General features: G+C 37.3%; 1 protein-coding gene across 2 annotated transcripts in view; it reads left to right on the top strand.

The window, feature by feature from the left end:
* Cdh11 (cadherin 11) overlaps positions 1–22,042 on the top strand; it is a 149,473-nt gene extending 127,431 nt beyond the window's left edge. For both annotated transcript variants that reach the window (XM_027939085.2, XM_071605209.1), the window contains exons 9-13: positions 1,401–1,537; positions 2,341–2,474; positions 2,719–2,836; positions 18,229–18,480; positions 20,739–22,042. In XM_027939085.2, coding sequence (XP_027794886.1) covers positions 1,401–1,537; positions 2,341–2,474; positions 2,719–2,836; positions 18,229–18,480; positions 20,739–21,235 — 1,138 coding nt within the window. In that variant the 3' untranslated portion in view covers positions 21,236–22,042. The remainder of the gene's footprint in view (positions 1–1,400; positions 1,538–2,340; positions 2,475–2,718; positions 2,837–18,228; positions 18,481–20,738) is intronic.
* Positions 22,043–23,883: the final 1,841 nt, after the last annotated feature.

The raw sequence follows: 23,883 nt of genomic DNA, 5'->3' as shown, positions 1-23,883 counted from the left end.
CTACCTGCTGATAGCTCAGTAACTGAGCTCCTATTGATATCTGTGAGATATGTGACCATGCAAATTGTGTTACATCACTGAGGAAGGGGACTCCTCATTCCATTCTTATGGGAGGCTGTGAAATCGAATGGCATCATGGATGAGCTCATGTTTTGTAAACTAGGAAGTGTTGCCTGATGGGTAATTCCTCCTTCCTGGAAAGAACACGATCTGGGATTGGAAGATTTAGGCTCCAATATAGACTCCTCTAGAACTAGACATAGACCATTTACAAGTCCCATTTTTGTAAATCTAGGAGAATAAACGCTCTGATACCATGCACTTTGCTACCTCTAATATAGTTTGATTTTTGACTATCAACGGATGCCTTTCAGTATTCCTATTCTACAAATTTTAGAAAAATACAACTAAGAATTCTAAGAGCAGGAACGTGTCCAATTGTGAAGTACAGGATGCATCTGAATTAGCATAACCTCCTCTTCTCTATTTTGGAGTTAGTATGGTGGAGTGCGAGGAAGGGGCTTTGGAGTTAAATAGACCCGTGGAAACCAATGCTCCAATATTTGCCAACTCCAAGTAGCCTGGGCAAGTTATTTTTACCTCACTTCACCTTAATAAATGCTACTCTTCTTTCCCACTGTTCATCTCACCATGCCATAAATATGACCCAATGATATTCTGGAAATTCGTCTGCCTTTTGCTAGAAAAATAGAAAATGTCCTAGTGGAGAGAAGTAGATAAAGCTTTTGGCCCTGCTGTTCAGCACAATCTGCAGTCAATACCATGTGAGAAGAATGCCCTCAGGTAAAGGGCCAAACCCTATTTGCATATTGTACCTCAAAATTCAGAACCAAGCTACTTACCCATCTCCACAACTAAATAAACTAAAGAGATTCACTCAAAACAGAGATAGCAGTTTTCTTTAAATAAGGAGAAAACTGAGTTTTAGGGTTATAAATGATCTTTGATGGTGAATTTAGATAAACTTGAAACTATTTAATATTTCATATGAAAAAATTTGGCAAAGGTTTGATACATTTGTGACTTTCTGAGTAGGTTGGGAATGAAGCAAACTCACTCCCCAAATGCAATTTCATAAATATTCAGATGGTGGGTGATTGTAGTAAATATGTAGAAATATGCAACACGTTATTATGCTTCTCAATCAAATATGCTAAACAGCACTTTCATTCATTGTACTGAATAAAGAATTCCAATGCGGCAAAATGATTTCTATAAAAGATTCATGTACAAAGTTCAAAAAGTAAATTTGATTAAAAAGAAAACCTAGCTTGAGCAATTCGTGAAAAAGTTGCTTTAAGTATAGCATCGTGAAAATATTCAAATATTAAGCTGCTCCGAATGTCTTGGTCTAATTGCCTCATTTGCATTCTGCTTAGGTATTCCATTGATCGTCATACTGACCTCGACAGGTTTTTCACTATTAATCCAGAGGATGGTTTTATTAAAACTACCAAACCTCTGGATAGAGAAGAAACAGCCTGGCTCAACATCTCTGTCTTTGCAGCAGAAATCCGTAAGTATTCTCCTAACAGTTTCGATTTCACTTTACCAAATATTAATCCTCCTGACTCTCTCTATATTTTAGAAAATGAAATCGCTGAGATAGACATTTTTTTTTTTTATTGAAGACATTCTTTAAAATGTATTTTCAGTAATCTCTCTAGGAAAACACAGACAAATAGAGATGTTTTCTTTTTTTTTTTTTTTTTTGGCAGATTTGGGTACAGACTTGGCAAGCCCACAGCAATTTAAAAATCATGATCATCATATTAAACTCAATACAACGGCCAACACTTGAGGGGTTTTGTTTACATATAGACCTGTAGTTCTTGAACTTGATCATGCATCAAGCCCTCCTCACTCGTAGATTATGGATGGCTTATTATAACAAAGATTTCTGAACCCCATCCCTAGAACCTCTGATTCAGTAGCTCTGGAGTGGGACTCAAGAATATATATTTTCAACAAAATCCTACCCACTTTTGATGCTGCTCTGGAGACCCTGTCATCATGGCAGACTATTGTCAGGGAAGACCAGGCTCCATTATAAGACTTTAGAATTAAAGCTCAGCACCAGAGTCGCCAGAATTGGAAAGGTGGTTTAGCTCTTAATGCTTGAATATCGGCCTTGGTTTCCCATCATCCTTTTTCCATTGATTTTGCACTTTTCAGCTTCTGGATTGGTTTTGTGTCAACAATGCCTTTCTCTGAACCACCCAAAAGGATGGCTTGAGCTTATTCTTTCCCCACATTAAGCGTGGACCAATATTTCCCCACCTGATATTTGTTGATCATCTACATTCTCTCTCCTTTCAGACAACCGGCATCAGGAAGCCAAAGTTTCAGTGGCCATTAGGGTCCTTGATGTCAATGATAATGCTCCCAAGTTTGCTGCCCCTTATGAAGGGTTCATCTGTGAAAGTGATCAAACCAAGCCACTTTCCAACCAGGTAAGGCCATTTTTCCTCTTCCCTGGCCATCGGCAATGCCTTTGGAGATAGAGTTCATTTCTGAACGCACCACCTGGAGATACCTCCCACTGCTCAAGGAGTGGACCTAGTGTTTGTAGACCTAGTGTTGCTCTGAAGCTGTATTCTGTAATTTCAACCCGGCTTTTTAGCCAGCCAGGAGTTTTTGAATAAATGATGTGCCAATGTCATCATGATTTATTTATGGGCCACCTTTCTCTTTCAGCCAATTGTTACAATTAGTGCAGATGACAAGGATGACACAGCCAATGGACCAAGATTTATCTTCAGCCTCCCCCCTGAAATCATTCACAATCCAAATTTCACAGTCAGAGACAACAGAGGTTTGTACTAAGGTTCCTATGCATTTAGAAAAGTAGAAATGGGAAACAAATGACTTTTATATTGGACAGCACAAATATTTTCACTAATCTTAATAATGCTTTCCTGTTGAAGAACAAACAAGAAATAATAGTGCCACCTGTATTTTGACACATGGGCTCATTTGATGCATATGAATAAGTGAGTCTAATTTTATTTTCCTTTTTTTTTTTTTGTATTGGCTTTGATATTCATGAAGCAGTGGGCTAACCAAGTGGGGAAGCTTACAGGGTCAATATGCAAACAACTCTATCTTTTTTTTTTTTTTAAGAGGCTGATAAATCCTTTGGGGAAGCATGGCTTTATGAATATTGATATCAAGGAAAGCATTAAAGGAGATTAGTTCAACTTTGTAAGGCAATATAATCTTTCAAGCACAGGCCTTCCTCTCCAAACACTGTGGTAATGCAGTGTGGCTGGATACCTAAAAGTGACTGACGCATGGTCGCCTGAAGGACACAAAACATACTGTCTGTAATAAAAAAAAAAAAAAATGACAAAATTTAATACAACTCATGCTACTAAATTTATTAGTCAAGGAGGTTCTAGACTTTCTGATTATTAGAAGTAGACTTTTTATATTAAGTTTTTAATTTTATGTTTTATTTTTGTATTGGTCTAGAATGATGCAGTCCTTAGACAAGGTTGGTGACAGAGCCAGGAACAAAGAATAAGCTTCTTGACTCAGCCACCCTGTTTTGCTCTGAGCATTTCTTCTTGGTAAAAACCTGTCCATATAAACCCATGAGAAGGCAGGTGTGTGAAAACAGGGAGACAGAGGCCAGCACTTCGCTTGGGAACAAAAGACAATCCCGTTCTCATCAGCCCTGAGCTAGCTATGTCTAAGGTGAGAGGTTGATTGCTTTCCCAGTGACTAAGAATAGGCATCCAGGTACTCAAAGCCATAGAATAGGTAGGGATTACCTTCCTCATTACTGTCATTACTATTATCAGTGCCATAGTTCCAGGAGCTGGGTTCTAAGCACCATGCCACATCCCTTCCTGTGTTCTGCTCACTTCTTTTTCTTAATTCCATAGTCAAGCATTATTATCACCATTCCCAGGTTACGCATGAGGAAACCACGTGTAAACCACGATAGTACTTTGTCCCAAATCCATCAGCCAAATAGAAGACAGCTGAGTTTTAAACCCAGACACTCAGAGGCTGGATGCTACAGCCCTAACCTTACTGTGCTGGTGATTAATGTAGAGAAATGTTCCCGGTGCTACTTGGATTTTGAGAGAATATGATTTGACATACTTTATTATTTCTCGAACTGACTTGAGCATTTAATTATAGGCCTTATAAATCAAGCAGATAGCAAATGAGACTGTGAGGCAAAACGTCCCAGGTGTTATGACAGCGACTCTTCTCTCCAGTGCCTTGCTCACTACATTGCACTTGCTCTTGAGACCCAAGGTGTGAAGGAAGTTATAGGGAGAGACAGGTGCTTTAAAGAATCCTTACAGAACGGGCTGTAATTCACTTTAGAAATGATTCCCATCATTTCAAAATGGAAATATGACTAGGCGTTCTTTAATTTTGTACTTTAGGTAGGATTTTTCTTTTAGGCTTTGGTTAATATGAAGGTGAACCCTTTCAAGAGAGAATTCCAGAGCCCTGAGGTGGAAGGGTGGTTCTCAATGAGGAGAATACATGCTTTGGGTGGTGCAAGTGTGTAATATAGGAATTTTCTTTTGCAATGATAAACTTCTCCAAAACAGGGAGACTCTGGCACGTAGGGAGCATTTAATACATCTGTAGTGATCTGAATTGGACAAGTGGCATAAATCAAGTTTCCATAAGACTCTCTAAGATACGCAGGCATCTCTCTATGTGTTCATGAACCCTTACCTCCACTCAGAATTTTCTATCTTCCCAAATTAGTTCCCATTTGCACCTGAGTTGGCAGATTGCTCAATTGCTACAGCTTCGGCTTATGTCAGTTTTCTGATGAAGAAATATTTAGACCACTATATTTCATAACATATTCAGTTTTATCAGAAGTGAGGGGATTTACTCAGTTGCCCAGAAAACCCTGGTGAGCACATGCGCTTGTTATGCCCCCAGCTCTTATTATCTGCTTTCTCAAATATTTGCGGTCAAATTTTTATCTGTGTATTGATATAATCCCCAGCTTACAATTGAGGTCTAATTCCTGGCTCTCTGTTCCCAGCAATATTTCTGTTTATCAGGGGACACCTCCTGCAACGAGTGGGCTTTTCTAAGCTTTACCCAGTTAGTTCACCTGCATCACCTGCCCTGTCTTTTATTTATTGTATTTTTTTCCTTTTCTACGTGCAATCATGTTTAGTGGCTGTTAACCTCAGTAAACATTATACTAAGGCACTGTTCTCTAAGGAGCTATAGGTATTTTGCTTTGTCACAGTACTCTATGGGTATCATTTATATTTTCAAGATCATATTGCTGTGGATGGGTCAACCAAAGGCACAATCCATCTCCCTCGCCCTCTCCTGTAAGAACTAATCCTATATTGAGCTACCATTTTTACAGGAAATTGCTACTTTTTAAGAAAAATTACTTTATTAACTATGGCAAACAGTTAATGAAAAGTCCCATGTTTAGAGCTATTACAGAACCTTAAAGCAAATACAGTCCTATAATTATCATTTAATAGAGTTTCTTGCTACTAGCTCCTAAAAGTAATTACATATTGAAGTAATCCAAAAGGAGTAATCACATTCCACATCCTATTAATAGCCTACTGAGTTACCAAATATCTCGGCTGAGACTGTTTTCCATAGAAAACATGAGATAATGGTTTTTATCATGCTGAGTAAAAGCATCAAGTTACTTTCTCCTTGACTGTTTACTTCCACTATGCCATGTAAATAATCCCTATTGTGTGTGCCTAAACTCAACATAAGCATTCCGCATCTTTAGAAATAGAAGCAGAAAAGCCATCTTGATACACAGAAGCTTTTTCTCCCATTTTATCTTACCCCATTCTACAGTCTGAGCTTCAAAGCCCACTCAGTGGACAGCAAAACCATAGAGTGCTGGATGACTCCAACATTTAAGTCCATCTTGGGCTATTAATAACAGGAACGATGCTGTTTGGGCAGATGAAGAGCTAGCTCACTCAGGTTTTGAGATGCATTTCCTTTGAAGATATCAGGCTTAGGACATTTCAAAAAAAAAAAAAAAAAAAACAGCAAAAACACAAGAAATGTGTAATGGATAAGAAAAGGACAAGGGAGAAGAATACGGAAAATAATTCATCTTATCTGTCCAGCTCTTCAGTGGCTTATACAATTTTTTCAGAGGTTTCATTTCACCTGGTTCCTCAAACAGCCCCATAAGGTGGCCATGCTGTATATTTTTAATCTGAATTTCAAATGAGGCATCAGAAGGATCAGTGATTTGCCTGAGGTCATGCTGCCAATAAATAAAAAACTAAGTTTGAGTGTTTGGAGGGGTCTGACTGGTGCACTTAAAATGATGTAAATGAATATAAAGCACATGCCTTTCCTACTTCATTATTTTTCAGCATCCTTTGTTTATCGCATAATCAAGTGATAACAATCATCAAAGCGGAAATTTCTGCAGTTCAATTCATCAGTATAGGATTCCAGGGAAAGTGTGAACAGAAAAGGGCAAACTCTTTCAATTTCCATATTAATCATAGCTACAATAATTATAGTAAAATATATTTGCAAAGAGATTTATAATTTTGTTCTATCACACAATTAACACATATTGCGGGAAACTTAGAAAGCACAAACAAGCAGAAATAAGATGAAGAAATAATAAAATAAGTTCATAATATATTATTCAGAAATAATTACTGCTATTTTATATACCCTTCAGACTTTCTCTTTCACAGATTTTTTTATAAGAAATGCAATTATAGAATGCATTTTCATTTTTTTCCATTAAGTATGTGATATACATTTTTTTTCTACATCAATAGATTAAAGTCAATGCTTTCAAATTATCTTCCTAACTTCCACTATTATGATGTCAGTTGAGGATTGTAAGTACATGGTTTTCATACAGCTTTGCCAGATATCTAATCATTCCTGTAGGATGCAATCTAGAGTCAAATTACTAGATCAAATGCTTTTGATAAATAATGAACAGACTGCATTATCAGAAAAACTATGCCATTTTATAGTACCATTAGAAAATTAGGTTAGGCCCTATTTTCTCATATACTAACGAATTCTACACATTGTGATTATTTTTAATCATTGACAAATTGATAATTTAAATATAATAACACTTTGTCTTCCACTTTTTATCAATAGAAAAGCAGGATTTTAATAAGTATTGGTAATTTCTTGTTTTGCTCTTATCAGCGCATTATTCCTATCCCTTGCCCATGTTCTTAAATTGTATATATATATATAATTAATTTTTAAGTCTTCATATTTCATTACTATTAATCTCTTAGCTATTTAATCTATTGCATCATTTCTGCAATGCTTCAGTGTTATTTCAATTCTGATTATATTGTATTCTTAAGTATAGACACTATACTTTTTGTATCAGGTTTTCTCTGCTTGATATTAGCAAGGCTTCTCTTACCCAATCTGTTATCATTTAACTTTTCATCTTCTTTATACAAAGTTTTAAAATTTTTCATTTCAAAAATTTCATGTAAAATATACAGTGTCCCATTTGTCAATTACTTCCCAAATACCACTAATGAAATAACTGGCTATTTCCAAGTTCTATGTAACACTATCCTTATGTCTTCAACATTATGTATGATGAGAATTCTCTTCGACTTTCTCATCTTCCCATTGTGTCTATTTACTCTAGTGCTGGGATCCTATTTTTCTTTAATGGTTTCATATATATATATATTTAAACCTGACAAATGCTTTCTCTACATTATTGCCATTTTATTACTATTTTATAAATTTTGGTTTCTCTGTTCCTCCAGATATAAATTAAAACTACATTTCAGGTGCTTGATTAGTGTGTTTGTGAATTTTATTGCATATGCCCTAAATTTATGGATAATTTAAGGAGAACTTAAAGTTTAAAATTATTCATTCCATCCAGAAACCTTGTCTGCCTTTTCATGGAATCAATTCTTTTTTTTTTTTTTTATTACCATCAGGAATACTTTGTTACTTTCTTCATTTTTGTTCTATGCATTTTGTGTATTCCATTTATAGCTAGTCATATTTTGGATGCTGTCAAGAAGTGGAATCTTTAGTTATACTTTTTATTCTTTTTCTGGATTTTGAGGCTGCAGTTGATTGTTTTATGATTCCATTTCACCCCTTTCTTAGCTATCAGTTCTTTATCCCTCCTTTCTTCCTTCCTTCCCTCTAAACGTTTCTTTTTTCCTTTTACAGTAGTGTTTGTCCTAAAGTTTGAAATATACACTTACAATTTATTATGTGTCCACTTTCAAATTACATTACACTGTTTTGTGAATAGTCTGAATATCTTATAACAACAAAATGAACCTAATTCCTTCCTGCAAAAGCCTGTCTCATGGCTCTCATTCACTTCACTCATACATAAGCATATCCATGATTGGATAAAGTAATTAAATTGAAATATTCTAATGCTGAAACTCACAACTTTGATTTCCGAAACCCCTGTTGCAAACAGTGATTATTTGATAAAATATAGAGGAAAGAGTAAGGCCTAGCAATTAAGAGCTTTGCTCTTCATCTGTAAAAGAAGAACAATTTTCATAGTAATAACTGAATATTTTACACATAATTAATCCCAAAACTGTTTTATTATAAAATTGTCAGTTATCACCACTCCTAATCTGTGAACTGAGCTTCTATTTTGATAGATAAAGACACTGAGATACCAAATGCTAAGTGCACAATTGGAGTACATCTTGGGATTCCAGAACCCAGGGCTAGATATTAGGCAACAGGCCAACCTGGCTGAAGTTGCAGATTTATGGGATCCCAGGAATACTTGGTTAACAGAACGTTGTTTTAGAGCTAGGCAGGATGGCAAACTCCTCTATTCCCAACTAGTCAGGAATCTGAGGCTGGAGGACCTTCTGATTCAAGGAGTTTGAGATAAACCTGGGCAATGGAGTGAGATTGTGGCTCAAAAAACAAAGAAACAACAACAACAAAACATTATTTTGTCATTTGAGTAGTAGAGGAGGAAAATTTTAGAAGATGGTAATGATTTCCTATTGTAACAACCACAGGAACAAGTCAATGAGTTGAAAGAGAAGCATTCTTGCTTCTGAAGTACCCTTCCTGTTTTATTTGACTTCCACCACTAATGTTTCTTTCACATTGAGGATCAGTGTGGCTTTTATTTATTTAAAACAAAACAAAGTAATGTCCACTAGGCATGATGTCGCAAGATTATAATCCCAGAGGCTAGGGAGGCTGAGGCAGGAGGATTGCAAGCTTGAGGCAAGCTTCAGGAACTTAGCAAGGCCCTAAGCAATGCCATGAGACCCTGTCTTAAAATAAAAAAGAAAATAAATAAATAAATAAGGCTGCAGATGTAACTCAGTGGCAAAACATCCCTAAGTTCAATTCCAAGAACCAAAAAAAAAAAAATTTCTAATCTCTTTATCCTCTCCTTTCATCATCTTATCATCATAGAAAGATGAGCTGTTCTCATGTTCTGTGTGCCAGGAAATATCATAAGAGTAGGGCTCCAGCAGTGAATAAGAGATTCCCTCAAGTCAGGGAGTTTCCAAAAGCTTATCCAGCAAAGTGAGTTATATTGTGAAAACTTAACTGAGTTTGACAGTAGTGTGTTAGTGTGTATTCCATTACTGTAATAAAATGACTGAGATAATAAACTTAATAAAAGGAAAATCTTGTTCTGACTCACCATTTTGGAGGCAATTGAGCCTGTGGCGAGGCAATACATCATGGTGGGAATCACTTGGTGAAACAAAACTGGAGGTGACCAGCAAAAAGAGAGAGAAGAAACCAGCATCCCACCATTCCCCTTGAGGACACACCCTCATTGACTTAGCTTCTTCCTATTAGGCCCTCCATCTTAAAGGTTCCATGGCTTCCAATATTGCCAGTCTGAGGACCAAACTCTTTTATCACATCACATGGACCTTTGGGGGACTATCCATATCTAAACGATAGCAAGTACCTATGAAAGAATTATCCACATCAGCGCTATGACTAAAGGATGGTCTCTAGATACATCTGTCTGACTCAGCCTTTCTCTATTTCACCATAAACATACCAGATAATGTCTCTTTTTAAACTTCTCTGTCTTACCTCTTCTCATGGACTTAGCTGAAACTTCATAGCTCAGGGAGGAACATATTCTATGATCATGTGCACTTTGCACTGTGTGCTTTGCTCCATCATCTCCTTCTCTTGCTGTCTTAAACCTTAACCTGCAGAAACTTCAGATCATGTCCTTGCTTCGGCTCTACCTGAAATGTATCTTCCCTGCCCCACACGTTCCTCGTTTTTTAAGCCTCATGATAGATGTAGGTGTCTCTTGAAGCCTTGCCTGGCAGCTGCAGTCACTGTGGATGCTTCCTCCTCTGTGCTCTGAGAACACTGCATGGACTTCTATTATTTTTCTGATCACTCTATATTCTAATAATCATGCATTTTCTTGTCTACCACAGAATATAAGCTTCATGAGGGTAGTATTCCAACACTTAAAAAAAGTGGGGTGACTGAAAATGTGAACTAAAAAGTGAAAGAGTGGATAACACTTTGTAATGTTTGTGTATAGTCTTCAGAAGTTTCAGGGATTACTTATTGTGGAAAAATGATTCAATTATGAGAGAAGTTTCAAGCTAAAGAAAGAGAACGTGTTGTTTAATACTAAAATATTCTAAAGCTACCCATGCCCCATTACTCAATTATTCAATTCATTCATTCACTTATTTTTACACAAGTTATATTGAACACCTGAGGCTTGGAGCCAAGAAGACATGATCTTTACATTTATTTAATCTGCAAGTATAATGCTAATCCAAAATGGATCAATATGCAGAATCAAATGACCTCTGATACATTCATAGTGAATTTTGCACTGTTTAAAAAACAAAAGAAAAAAACAACAACCCCAAATCCCAAAAACGTTTGCATGAAAAATAGGGTTGGCTGAGTAATCTCATCAAGTTGGGTTTTCCTTGAATAATTCTTTTCTTTTCATTTTTCCCTAAACTAAGGACATTTCTCTTTTATGAGCAGCACCAAATATACTTCTGATTTTTTTTTCACTTTTATAGTTTAAAGATAGCTAAGCAGATTTTTGTGGAATATATTTTTCCCCCTTAATTGCTCCAATATGGAAGTTGTGCTGCTGGCAGATCAAAATGGCAGATGTCTTTTAATGTCCTGCCATTTTCACTTCTGTAAATAATTATGTTTCTTTCATGCATGAAATCTATGACTGCAGTTTTTCTACACAAAACATGGTTTATCTGTGTCCTACCCCCTCCTCATCTTAACAAACGAAAAAATAGGTCTTCTTGGTAGATCAGATGTAGATCAGATATTCTTTCCAAGTTCCCCTTAGTGCTTAACTTGGCTAACTTTTATTAACTTTATTGCAATGAAAACATGATCAATGCCAACAAACAATACACGATTCTGTGTCATACACACGTGCTTGAATTTCACGCATGCACATGAGCAGTTCTGCCTACTGTGTATTCTTTTTTGTACTTAGTATAGTGGAATCTACTTCTCATTTCACAGATCCCATGACATAATCACCTTCTCCCTCCGTACTCTGTAACTTCTTGATTCAGCTGGCAGACATTTTATCCATCAGAGTTTCAGATCAAATAATACTTTTCATTAGTGTTTTAAGGCTCAGCTCTTATCGATTTCACTTCATGATAGCATTTTCTTCATTTCATACTATTGGGAAAATAACAGATTTATTTTTGCCTTTTGCATATCGGTTTGTTTCTAAAGTGTGTGTATGTATGTTTTTAAAAATGTTGTAGGAACATAAATGAGTATATTGATTCTTTGTGGGTTTCTCCACTACAAAATTATTAGATTTCTAAGAGCTGGTCTTTTATCTAGAAATGGAGTCTCTCTTTGTCTAGCTATAGGCTATGATGAAATTCACCTAATTAACCAGCCATGTTGGAGAAACTTGATAAAAAGGCACTAGCTTAATTGACATTCAATAATATCAATATTCTGACATCAGCCACATGCAAGTAAAGTATAGTTAAATCTACAAAAGTTTAAATCCAATTTTATTTGTATTTTCCATATTTTTGTCTGAATTGCTTCTTCTTTGCTTCTCAGTTTTCTTTTCTACGCAATTAAGTATAGTTACATTTTCTGCACATAATTTGAGAAATATTTGGGGTTAAGAATATTTACTAATATTAATAATATTTAAAATATTTGGGGTTAGTATGAAAGGAACAATGAAGTTTAATAATATTAAAAATATTTGGGGTTAGTATGAAAGGAACAATGAAGAGTGTTTGTCCATATTAGAAGCTCAATAAATGTTGTGTAGTTGAATCTAACTCAATCTAAATAATAAGAAAAGAATAATAAGATAAAAATATGGGGATATTTATCAGGAGCAATAGTCTTACGATATAGGCAGCATTCATCAAGTTGGGTCCCAAAGTGAGGAATGAAAAAAGATAGAGACTGAAAATTGACTGCAAGATAATGAATCAGTACAATGTGGCTGTAGGAAAAGCCAGATTGATTTGAGATGTATTGAAAAGAATAGCGTTCAGCCATTCATCCTGGCAACACACACAACACCACTAAATGCACAGAGATCAGTGAACAGATGAGTGAGACGAGCTCCCTGCACTTAAAGAACGTACTGCCTGGTGGAGAAGACAGACCATCAAATCATCACTGGGAGCTGTGAAACGTTCAGTATGTACAGTTACTGCACGTTGGGAGACATCCCCAGGGCATTCAGAAAGGCAAGAGAACAAGGATGTGCACACAAGCTTGTAAGTTATTCTATGAGCAATAGTGACATTGTACGTATACATGCTATACACTTTAAAATACTATTTGAAATTTTTGTTATTTCTGATCTAAGATGGCAAACACTGACTGAACTAAGAAACTAAAAAAAAATTAAGATTCACTTATTTCAATCAATATAAAATAAATCTAAATGATTCTTTCAAATGATGCCCTTTGTAATGGTGTACCATGTATTCTGAAATTATTTAAGAATTCATGAAGACTTTTGGGATTGCATATGAGTGTGTGTGTGTGTGTGTGTGTATATATATATTTCACATATATGCTTATATATGCTTTTTTTTTCATTGTCTTTATAGAGCTGTTGTCACATTCCTAGGGAAAGTGGAGTGGGCCCAGAGGAAAGTCATTGCATATTCATTATTCTGCCCATGATTGGGATAGCTACCTGTCTTCAAGCACAGGGAATTTTATTTATTTATTTATCTATCTATCTATTTATTTATTTATTTCAGTAGGCAGATCGATTTTGTCTCTTAGGTTTGTACTGCAGTGATAGAGCAGGTGGATCTGGGTCAAAAATACACAGAATACTTCCCTGGGACCAAGACTTGACCTAGATTTTCCCAATTTAATAGCCTAGAAACATGGCTCAGCCTCGTGGCACTCATGACCTTGATTCATAGACTAAAAGATCACTGATGAGGTCAAGCAAGGGCGAGGTGTCTTTACCTTCAGAAAGGAGGGGGACAAGGGGCAAGGGGTAGCAGGAAAGACTGTCCTAAGAGCTTAAGGGCTTTAGTCACCCCGGAGCCTCTCTTCTGACGTCATGGTGAAGGTAGAATGTTCTAGTCCTTTGCTGCATTGCTTCCTTCCTTTCAGTTTTTAACATACAGGAACTATGTTGTTATATTGCCTATTTTCCTATGCTCCTAATTTCTTTCTTTGGCTATTGCAAGACTGACACCCAATGGCTTCCACCTATTAAGGTGTGTTTCTCCATCATAATTTTCTCTTTTAGTGTCAAATTTTATGTCCCTCGGTTGGGTCACATCATCATCATAACCCTCATATTTGCATTCCCAAACTGATGCTATGGAGACCATCATTATCAGAACCTTTGCATTTTGTCAGCATAATGAGAAAGTGTACGGGTAAAAACAACACATGATTAGGAGTCCAGGTTTTAGATATAAAGATTTTGAAAACTGAATTTATTTTTCCATGAATAGGAACACCACAATTTGTGCATGACATATTCCAGTAATTAATGGCACCATTTGCAAGTTTGTATCCAAGTGGGGAAGAAATGGAAAAGGTTACATATCTGTGTCCAAGAATGAGAGCACTGGGTATCAAGATGAAAAACGGAGGTGCTTGAAAAGAACTTTCTTAGCATGGGCAACGTATTGCCAAAGACTGAAGAGTGTGAACTATTTTCTTACCTCTGGATGATGAGCTCTTCTGTGTAGGCAATCGCATTCAAAGCTGGGATGACATTTCCAAGAATCCACTTTCCTCTCCTTGCCAATAAGTTTCTCTTCCTCATTAGTCTACTGCTCAAAGAGAAGAGCTTCCAGAAAAGAATTATTATTTCCTGAGCATCTCCAACAGGCTGGCACAGTGCTAAGTGCATTTATGAATGGTAACAAATTTAATCCTAAAAATTATTAGTTGCACAGATGAGAATACAGAAACTCAGGATGTTAATATGTCTAAAGTCAGGCAATTAATATGTAGAAGATTCAAGATGCACACCCAGCTCTGTATGACCTCCTCCCCCAGTCTAAGTGTTTTGCTCATTAGAGGTTTTATAGAGATAGGAGAAAGATCTGAGAAATCTCTTGGAAATTTTTTAATTGACAAGATATCAGTCTTTTCCTGGCTCATCATATTAACCAAGGAGCCACTCTGTCAATTTTCTGTTAATGTGTCCTCATGGAACCTCTTTTTACCCTTGGGTCACCCATAAACCTCAGCCATGAGGCTATCCCACAGTAGCAGAACCCTGTCAAAAACAGGAAGTGGCTGGCTACTTATAATAATTTATATGAGAGAGAATCCATAGTCAAACTTAAATTACAAAAGTGATTTCCAGAAGAGGTGTTTATTGTCAATTTATTTTTGTCCACTTGTGTGCCTGAATATGATTTTCCATTGTTCTTGACTATAGTGGATATTTTTGATCAGTATTCAGAGTGGACCACAAAAAAAAAAAAATAGGATCCTAGGCCACAGGGCAACAGGGGAAAACAGGGTATGCACACAGACCACCTAAATGTCAAGCTAGATTGGTCGATAAGTCTCTTATCTATTGTACACACTTTACTAGGTCCCCAGGGCTAAAGGGTTTCAATACTGGGTTTTCAGTTTTCTGACTGAAGTATTCCCTGAGCCCTCTGGAAGCACAGTTCAGAGGAACATCACTGGCTCTTATTACATTATCTAGTTCCAGTAACCACCCTAGGAGACATGCTTGATATGAATTGGCCTTCTTATTTTAAAGATAAGCAAGTGAGGTTCTGGATGGGAAAACAAATGACTCATCCTAAAGCACATACTGAGTATGTCTACAGGAGACTTTCTGAGCATTTCTTTCCCATCTCCTGAATTGATCTTAAAATCTATATGTAAAAATATGTTTTACTAGAAGATATGTTTTTTTTTTTTTTTTTTTTTTTTTTTTACCCAAAGTTTTTGAGTTTCTACTGAACTTTCCTTCATAGACTGTAGATGGTTCATTTCCCTGGGTACTTTGATAAGCTTTTATGTGGCAGTTTCAGTGTGTCTGAGAGGACTCAGCTGTTCTAAACATGAAACATCTTGAATTCACATGCTGGTGGTGTTCTCAGATCTATGTTTTCCATTAGTGTTTGAGTTTCAATTACTTTCATGTGCAAGCCCGCCCGCTGGGATTTAGGGTGCATATTGCAGGGATGGCTCATTGAAGAATAGGTTTTAAATTATGGCTTCCACAGATTGATAAAAACAAAAACACCCTACCCACTTTCCCTTCAACCATAACACCAAGGGTAACAGAGTAGGACCCAATAGAAATCCAAGTAAATGATCTACTGGGGACATCATCCATATCAGAGTTATATGTGACTGAGCAATTTAATTAATTTCTTTTTCTTCTTAAAAATTTAATGTTTGTTTTTATTCATGATGGTATCAGGACATTTCAGGTCATTAAAATGAGGAAAATATTAGAACTTTTATTTTTTGAAAGTCTTGTTTGAACACAAAACAATGTAATATAAGACAATAAAATTTTGAAATATTGTATTATAGGTGTTTAAATTCAGTGGCTAAGTGAGGGGTCATTGGTATAGTCTAGGACAGGAAAAGAACAGTCAGATAACTAAATATTACTTGGTTAATTTTCTCTTTTTTTCACAATTTTCCACAGTACATGTAATTTTTTTCCACTGAGAACAGCAAAATATGCCAATTATGCAAAATTTAGAAAATACGGAAAGGTGGGAGGGCTCTTCTGCCTTGTTTTGATTGCAGTGTTGGCAGTGAAGGGTTGAGAATCTGTCAAGGGTTGAGAATCAAGCCAGAGAATGCAGGCATATTTTCTGCAATACTCGGAATGTCTATTTACCTTATAGAAGAGTGAATCCACCATATATGATCTCACACAGTATGAATCGCATTTTCTTTAACCTAACATATATCAATTTAATTTTCTTTTTTGGGGGGTGGGGTGGGGGGGTCAGGGAATTGAACTCAGGAGTACTTAACCACTGATCCACATCCCCAGCCCTATTTCTGAATTTTATTTAGAGACAGGTTCTTACTGAGTTGCTTAAAACTTCACTTTTGCTGAAGTTGGCTTTGAATTCATGATTCTCTTGCTTCAGCCTCCAGAGCCACTGGGATAACAAGCATGTGCCACCACACCCGACTTTAATTTAATTTTAAGAGTCTTTAGATCATAGCAAATTTATAGTACTGTCAACCTATTTAAATTCTTCCAAATTTTGGGCCAGGATGTTGGTCATAGAATTCATGTTGCTCTAACAGGCAGTCCACATTAGAGATCAGTGTGTGTGTGTGTGTGTGTGTGTGTGTGTGTGTGTGTGTGTTTGTGTATAATTTGATAAAGTGCATTAAAATTTTCTACTATTTTATAATACCAGTCCTTTCCCTCCAGAAAACCTATTCTGGAAAAATATTTTTGGTTGGTAGAAAAAAAATATGAAGAAGTACTTTGGGATCATAGGTTACAAAAGATTGAGCAACTTATGAAAGCCAACATCTGGAATTTGGGTGAAATTCTTCCCAGAACACATTTGTTCAAGAAATATTTATTGTCTGCTGTGTTTCTGTCACTGGAGAGCCTGAGATGAATCCGATAAAAATCTTCTGTTCTCCAGACGTTCATAGTCTCATTGAAGTCAAAGAGGTTATGTCAACAAATAAATCATGGTGGAAGAGTAGGGTACCTATTTCTGTAGGAATATACAGTGTGGTGAGACCCAAAGGAGATGGAGAGGCCTAGGAGGGCCTCCTTGAAAAGATAACTTTGGAAGTTGATTTTGAGTCCTGAGAAGTTCATCTCTCATCATAAAATGAACAGTTTTGAGGGGCAAGAGAGCAATGGCTGAAAAGACCAGGCACATGGAAAAGCATTCTGGGAAGCCAGAAGTGAGTTCTCCAGGTGGGTCTGAACTGGCTCCTGTAGAAAGAGGCAGGACATGAACCTGGAAGGCAAGGTAAAGTCTAGACAAAGGAAGTAGCCCATGGTCCACTTGTAAGGGTGGGCTGTGTTATGTGGATCCCAGAGAAAACAATCTTTTTTAAGCAGAGAGGGTGGAGCTGTTAAACAGGTGGCTGATTATGTTTGCATTTCAAAGAAGCTCTAAATCTGCCTTAAGGTTTATAAAATATCTCCTCTTTTATAAAGAGGTTATCCTTTGGGACTTATGAGTGGGTCTACAATTTGGGGAAGTTTTGAGGGTAGAGTTAGAATTTTTTTAAAACACACACACACACAAATTGACAAACTGTTTTATATGAAGTAAAAAAAAAAGTAAGCATAAGAAAGAAGCTTTTTTTGTTTGTTAGCTCTCACACTCACTTAAATATTTAACTACAAGCTATGCTAACAAGAAATATGTAGTTGAACCTCAGGCTTTTGTGTTGTGTCTGATAAATGGGGACAACACCCAACCCCAAAAGGTGTGGTTTTCTTGCCAATGAAAGAGTTTGGTATAGACCAAATCCAAAGGAGCCAACTTCTGAGTTTCTTTCCAAAATACAGAGAGATTCGTCTGTATTCCTACCGTGCCAAATGACAGCAATCTCTGTAGATGCTTAGATTAAAGAACAAGTGGGAGTATTCTGGTTGTTAACCTTTGTGATGACAAGAGTGCTTTCCAATTTTGCAAGCTGAATGCAACGGTGATTGGAATGGTCTTGATACGAAAGCACACCTTGTCTCCCCTCTTCCAACAGATAACACGGCAGGAGTGTATGCCCGGCGTGGAGGCTTCAGTCGGCAGAAGCAGGATCTATACCTCCTGCCCATAATGATCAGTGATGGGGGGATCCCGCCCATGAGCAGCACCAACACCCTCACCATCAAAGTCTGTGGGTGCGACGTGAATGGGGCGCTGCTCTCCTGTAATGCGGAAGCCTACATCCTGAATGCCGGCCTGAGCACAGGGGCACTCATCGCCATCCTTGCCTGCATTGTTATTCTCCTGGGTAAGGGATTTTCCTGGTTGGCTGCCACAGTCAGATCCACATCCTTGAAAACACATCCTTGAAACTTGTGTTTCTCAAGACCTGGCTGATTACCATGTCCATGCTGTGTACTGTGGACACAGCTTAAGCAAAATAAAAAATAAAAAAAAAAATTGGAGGGGGGTGGGTGTCAGCTCTCCTGAGTTTCATGGGATAGTAGCAGAGCATGAAGTTAAACAAGCACATTGATAGAGTGGAAAGAAAGTTGTGATGAGCATCTTGCTGGGTGCGTATCACAAGACTGGGTAGCAAAAGCGATGTGCGTGCTAGAGAGACATCAGAGAGGGTTTTGCATATGAGGGGTTTAGGCAGTGACTTGCTGTATGTGCAAGAGTCTTGCCTCACAGGATAAAGAAGGGTTAGGGACAAAGGGGGCAGGAAGGGCCATTATGAGAAAAATGACAGTGTGTGAAGGACTCTAGGAAAGGAAAGCAGGTCAGCTAGCTGTCATCATTCTTCACAATACCTGTGCACATGCTTCCTCAGCTTATGGGTGCTTTACTGCAGATTGCCAACTGAGCTAGGCCCCTGACTTCTGTAGTTGTGTTCCATCTCTGGTCCACTCTGTATCAACTCCAATGAGAAGATGATACCTCTGTCATTGATGGGCCTCAGGAACATTAGATGATTTGTTCCAACCTCTCAGAACTAAGTGAGAACCAGAATCAGACTCCAAATCCAAGATATCTGACAACAAACGTATGCTTTTTCCAAGATGTTGTTTTTCTCCATTAAATGAATTAATGGGGGCTGATTCTGTATAAAATAGCTAGAAAATCAAGTTTAATAATAGTTGAGTATTATCTGGAGACCAGGCCACCTATCTTAGGTTCCCGGGCACAAAGAGAATTATGCAAGAACTCTATGCTGCAGGAGTCCATGGTCTATCAAGGAAGGTTTTCATGGACAGATTAAATAGAGGTTCTACATGAGTGCTATGATAGAGACATGACACAAAGGTACTGTGGGCGCAGAGTAGAAAGTGCCTGCATCACCTGAGAAAGTCAGACACATCTTCCTGGAAGATGTCATAGATATAGCAGCTACAGAAGCAGTTTCTAGCTGAAAGAGGTACTCCCATCAAAGGGATCCCTGAAGAACTGATACTGAGAGAGACAGATGTGTAAACCTGTAATAAATGTTTCAATGATAGTAAAACAGGATTCAGTGGGTGGATGGAGCCCATGCCAATAACCCTGAGTAATGTCGGGATGGGATGTCAGAAAATGTTTCAAGGTGAAAGATCAAAAAGTGTCAGCCAAGCAAAGAAAGTGAAAACCATCTGGGTGGGCAAAAGTGCTTGCAGAAAAAGGCACAGACCTCGGGGAACCTCACGGAGTCCAAGGCAATTGCAGTCTCTGATCCTCTGTCACAGAGCCCCCAAAGGGCTCTCAGTCTCCTTGTCAAATTGAGCCACAAACTTTCCTCTCAGTCTTACTGAGTGTTGAGGAGAGTCTTCCAAAAAACCCCAAAACATTACAGAAGCCTTTGGTGGGGGTGAGTGTAGGGACAGAGGAAGTGGTTACAGGAGAAAACAGTGTCCAGGTTTTCCTTATGAGTGACTCTGCTCATTCATCCCAGTTGTCCAGACTGAATGGAATACCTCTCCCAGGAAAGAGATAAGATTGCTTCATCTGGGGTTTCAAATGACACTATTTTTTTTTTTTATATTCAAAAAGTAGATTTTTCTCCTGGGGTCTTCACAACTGTCCCCTCCTCTCACCTTTGTGATAGTTTCTTGTTATTATTATAGAGTAGGGTTAATGCCGATCCCCAGAACTCTGGGAAGTATCTAGTTTTTACCTCCTATAGGAAGGTAGGTCCTGGATTCTCTGAATGTCCTCACTCTTAAAGTTGGGAATGGCAACTCCCTTCTTTACAAAAACAAAAGTGGCCCTTAACCCCTTTTAAGAGAATGCACATTTAGAATCTTTCTGATATTTAGGCAAATGGATGCTGCCACTATTTGGCAGCCATTTCCAAAGTGCCAACCTGCCAAACCACTGGGTATAATGTTCTCATGGCTGCACTTTGCAGAGATAGCCAGGCAGAAGTCAGTTTTGCACATGTCTGGGGATTCCTGGCAAAGCTCTCCTTCCCTCTGTGGCTTCCAGTTCTGAAACACAGTCCTACTTGAGGTTCTTGGGAAACAAACACTAGGAAAAGAATCTGGGGAAACAGGGCTTCGCCACACTTACCTTCTTCTTCTTTCCCTGTAGTCATCGTAGTGCTGTTTGTGACCCTAAGAAGGCAAAAGAAAGAGCCCCTGATTGTTTTTGAGGAGGAGGATGTCCGTGAGAACATCATCACCTATGATGATGAAGGGGGCGGGGAGGAAGACACTGAAGCCTTCGACATCGCCACCCTCCAGAACCCCGACGGTATCAATGGATTTATCCCTCGCAAAGACATCAAACCCGAGTACCAGTACATGCCTCGGCCTGGGCTCCGGCCAGCACCCAACAGCGTGGACGTGGATGACTTCATCAACACCAGAATACAGGAGGCAGATAACGACCCCACTGCACCCCCTTACGACTCCATCCAAATCTATGGTTACGAAGGCAGGGGCTCGGTGGCCGGGTCCCTGAGCTCCTTAGAGTCGGCCACCACCGACTCGGACTTGGACTATGACTATCTACAGAACTGGGGACCTCGTTTTAAGAAACTAGCGGACTTGTATGGTTCCAAAGACACTTTTGATGAAGATTCTTAACAATAACAATACAAATTTGGCCTTAAGAACTGTGTCTGGCGTTCTCAAGAATCTAGAAGATGTGTAAACAGGTATTTTTTTAAAAAATCAAGGAAAGGCTCATTTAAAACAAGCAAAGTTTTACAGAGAGGATACGTTTAATAAAACTGCAAGGACATCAAAGTGGTAAATACTGTGAAGTACCTTTTCCCACACACACACAAAAAAGGCAAATATTGAGGTTGTTTATCAACTTCGCTAGAGAAAAACCACTTGGCATACAAAATATTTAAGTGAAGAAGTCTAACGGTGAACTTACAATGAAGGGAAATTGTTTATGTGTTATGAACATCCAAGTCTTCTTCTTCTTCTTCTTCTTCTTCTTTTTTTTAATTTGTCAAAGAAGCTTCCACAAAATTTCAAAGGACAACAGTTCTGAGCTGTAATTTCGCCTTAAACTATGGACACTCTCTATGTAGTGCATTTTTAAACTTGAAATATATAATATTCAGCCAGCTTAAACCCATACAATGTATGTACAGTACAATGTACAATTATGTCTCTTGAGCATCAATCTTGTTACTGCTGATTCTTGTAAATCTTTTCGCTTCTACTTTCATCTTAAACTAATACGTGCCAGATATAACTGTCTTGTTTCAGTGAGAAGCGCCCTATTTCTATGTCATTTTTAATGTATCTATTTGTACAATTTTAAAGTTCTTATTTTAGTATACATACAAATATCAGTATTCTGACATGTAAGAAAATGTTACAGCATCACACTTATATTTTATGAACATTGTACTGTTGCTTTAATATGAGCTTCAATATAAGAAGCAACCTTTGAAATAAAAAAAAAAAGATTCTTTTTTAATTCTGGGTTTGATTCTTAACATTGAAAGAAATTAAGGATTTCTAATGATCCATTTATATTTCTAATTTAATTGTGATCTTTTAATAACCCTATTTATTATCTGTTGTAGTCTGCTGCTTTTACTGTTTATTTAAAGTCAAATATGTTTTGCAAATGTTTTTTTGGGGGGCAAAATTCTGTAAGATCATGTAAAGCATATATATATATACATATATATATATATATATATATATACATATATATATATATATATATACATATATATATTTCTTTTTTTTGTACAATTCTTGGCATTAGCCTTCCTGCTTCTCTTCACACACATCTTTTAAGAAAGGAAGATGCTAAAGATCTAGATCATTCTACGATTTTGCAATATATGTCATATAATATACATTTATCTTGTATATCAGTGATCTCATGGTTGTGAGAGACAAATCCATGGTGGAATGAAAACTATCAGGACTCTAAATGTTCAAGGTATGTATTTTATTCCCTACCCTGAGCATTTGGGAGTTGAAGGAGGAAAGAGTCAAAAATTAAATTTGCTCCACACTCCAGTGTTATTTTTCTTTATGTTAATCTTACCAGGCTATTGTAAGACTCTGACAGTTGAAATGGCTCATTTTTTTCCTCCTATAACTTTAATGTAGCTTAATGTGGCATTTTCAGTTTTGCTAAGAGAAAGGGCAAATTCACTTCCAACCCTTGTTTTAGAGTATGCTTTGGGCCATGAGCTCCAAAGGAAAGCAGAGAGCATGCTGGATTCTGAGGGTGATACCATTTGATCCGTGAGTACGCCTGCAGTCACCTGAAGTCCCCTTGGGACTTATATGATGGACATTTCACTTGCACAGTTGGGCCACAGGTCAAAAACGTAGCAATACTTGGGGGAAGGACCACACAAATCATGCTGCAAGTACTTTCCCAATTCTTCCCTAAACCCAGGGGACATGAATTTCCGTGGATTGCAGACAATTTTTAAATTGTCTTTTCCCTCCCTTACTTTATCGTGAAAGTTTGTTTTAACCTTTCCTGATATCCTGTTATATACTGTCTTTATGAACTCAGTCCAAATGCATACAAAGAGAAATGTTTTTTATGAAGTGCTCACTCCCCTTTTACTTTGCATTTAAATCAAATTGGCTGACCACTTCAATGGAATGAATTCTGTGGACAATGTCACTTTAGAATCTTTCATTTCGATGAAGGATTGCACATTCTCAATGCTTCCATAATTGCAGGTTGTGTTCATTTTTTATATAGTTTTTGTAATCCAAAGAATATTTTGCTAGATTTGCACAGATCTCCAATTGAATTTGAAATGAAGAAATAACTCAAAAGGAATATGGATAGCACTTAAACACGTTTACAGCTGTAAGTAACAAATAACCCCATCACCGTGGACGATCTTTTTTTTTTTCCTTCTAGGAATGTATTTGAAATAGAGTTGACAATGACATTTTCACATTTTTATGTCAAAGTTTTTTTTTAAAGGTTGTCTACTTTTCAGGAGTTAAAAATACTTGTTTTTCTTTTTTAAAAAAATCTTTTCCATTTTTTTACTTTAAGATTCTATTGTTTGTAGAACCCTCTTAGAAGCTTGAAAATAAAATGTCTTTCCCAACTAGTGGAGTCCTTTTTCATTTGGAATCTACAACCTTCAAAGCAATCTTGGTTTAAGTGGTCCTTCTTTCCCTCAGAACAATGTAATCACTGCTTTATGGTACTGATGAGCCTAAAAAGAGAATGCTGTTCTCTTCTTGTCTTGAATAATGTGCATTGTTTAGATTCATCA

This window comes from Marmota flaviventris, chromosome 18 (genome assembly GCF_047511675.1).
Source record: "Marmota flaviventris isolate mMarFla1 chromosome 18, mMarFla1.hap1, whole genome shotgun sequence".
NCBI lineage: Eukaryota > Metazoa > Chordata > Mammalia > Rodentia > Sciuridae > Marmota > Marmota flaviventris.
The sequence above is the reverse complement of the archived record's forward strand: the minus strand, read 5'-3'. Positions and strand labels throughout refer to the sequence as shown.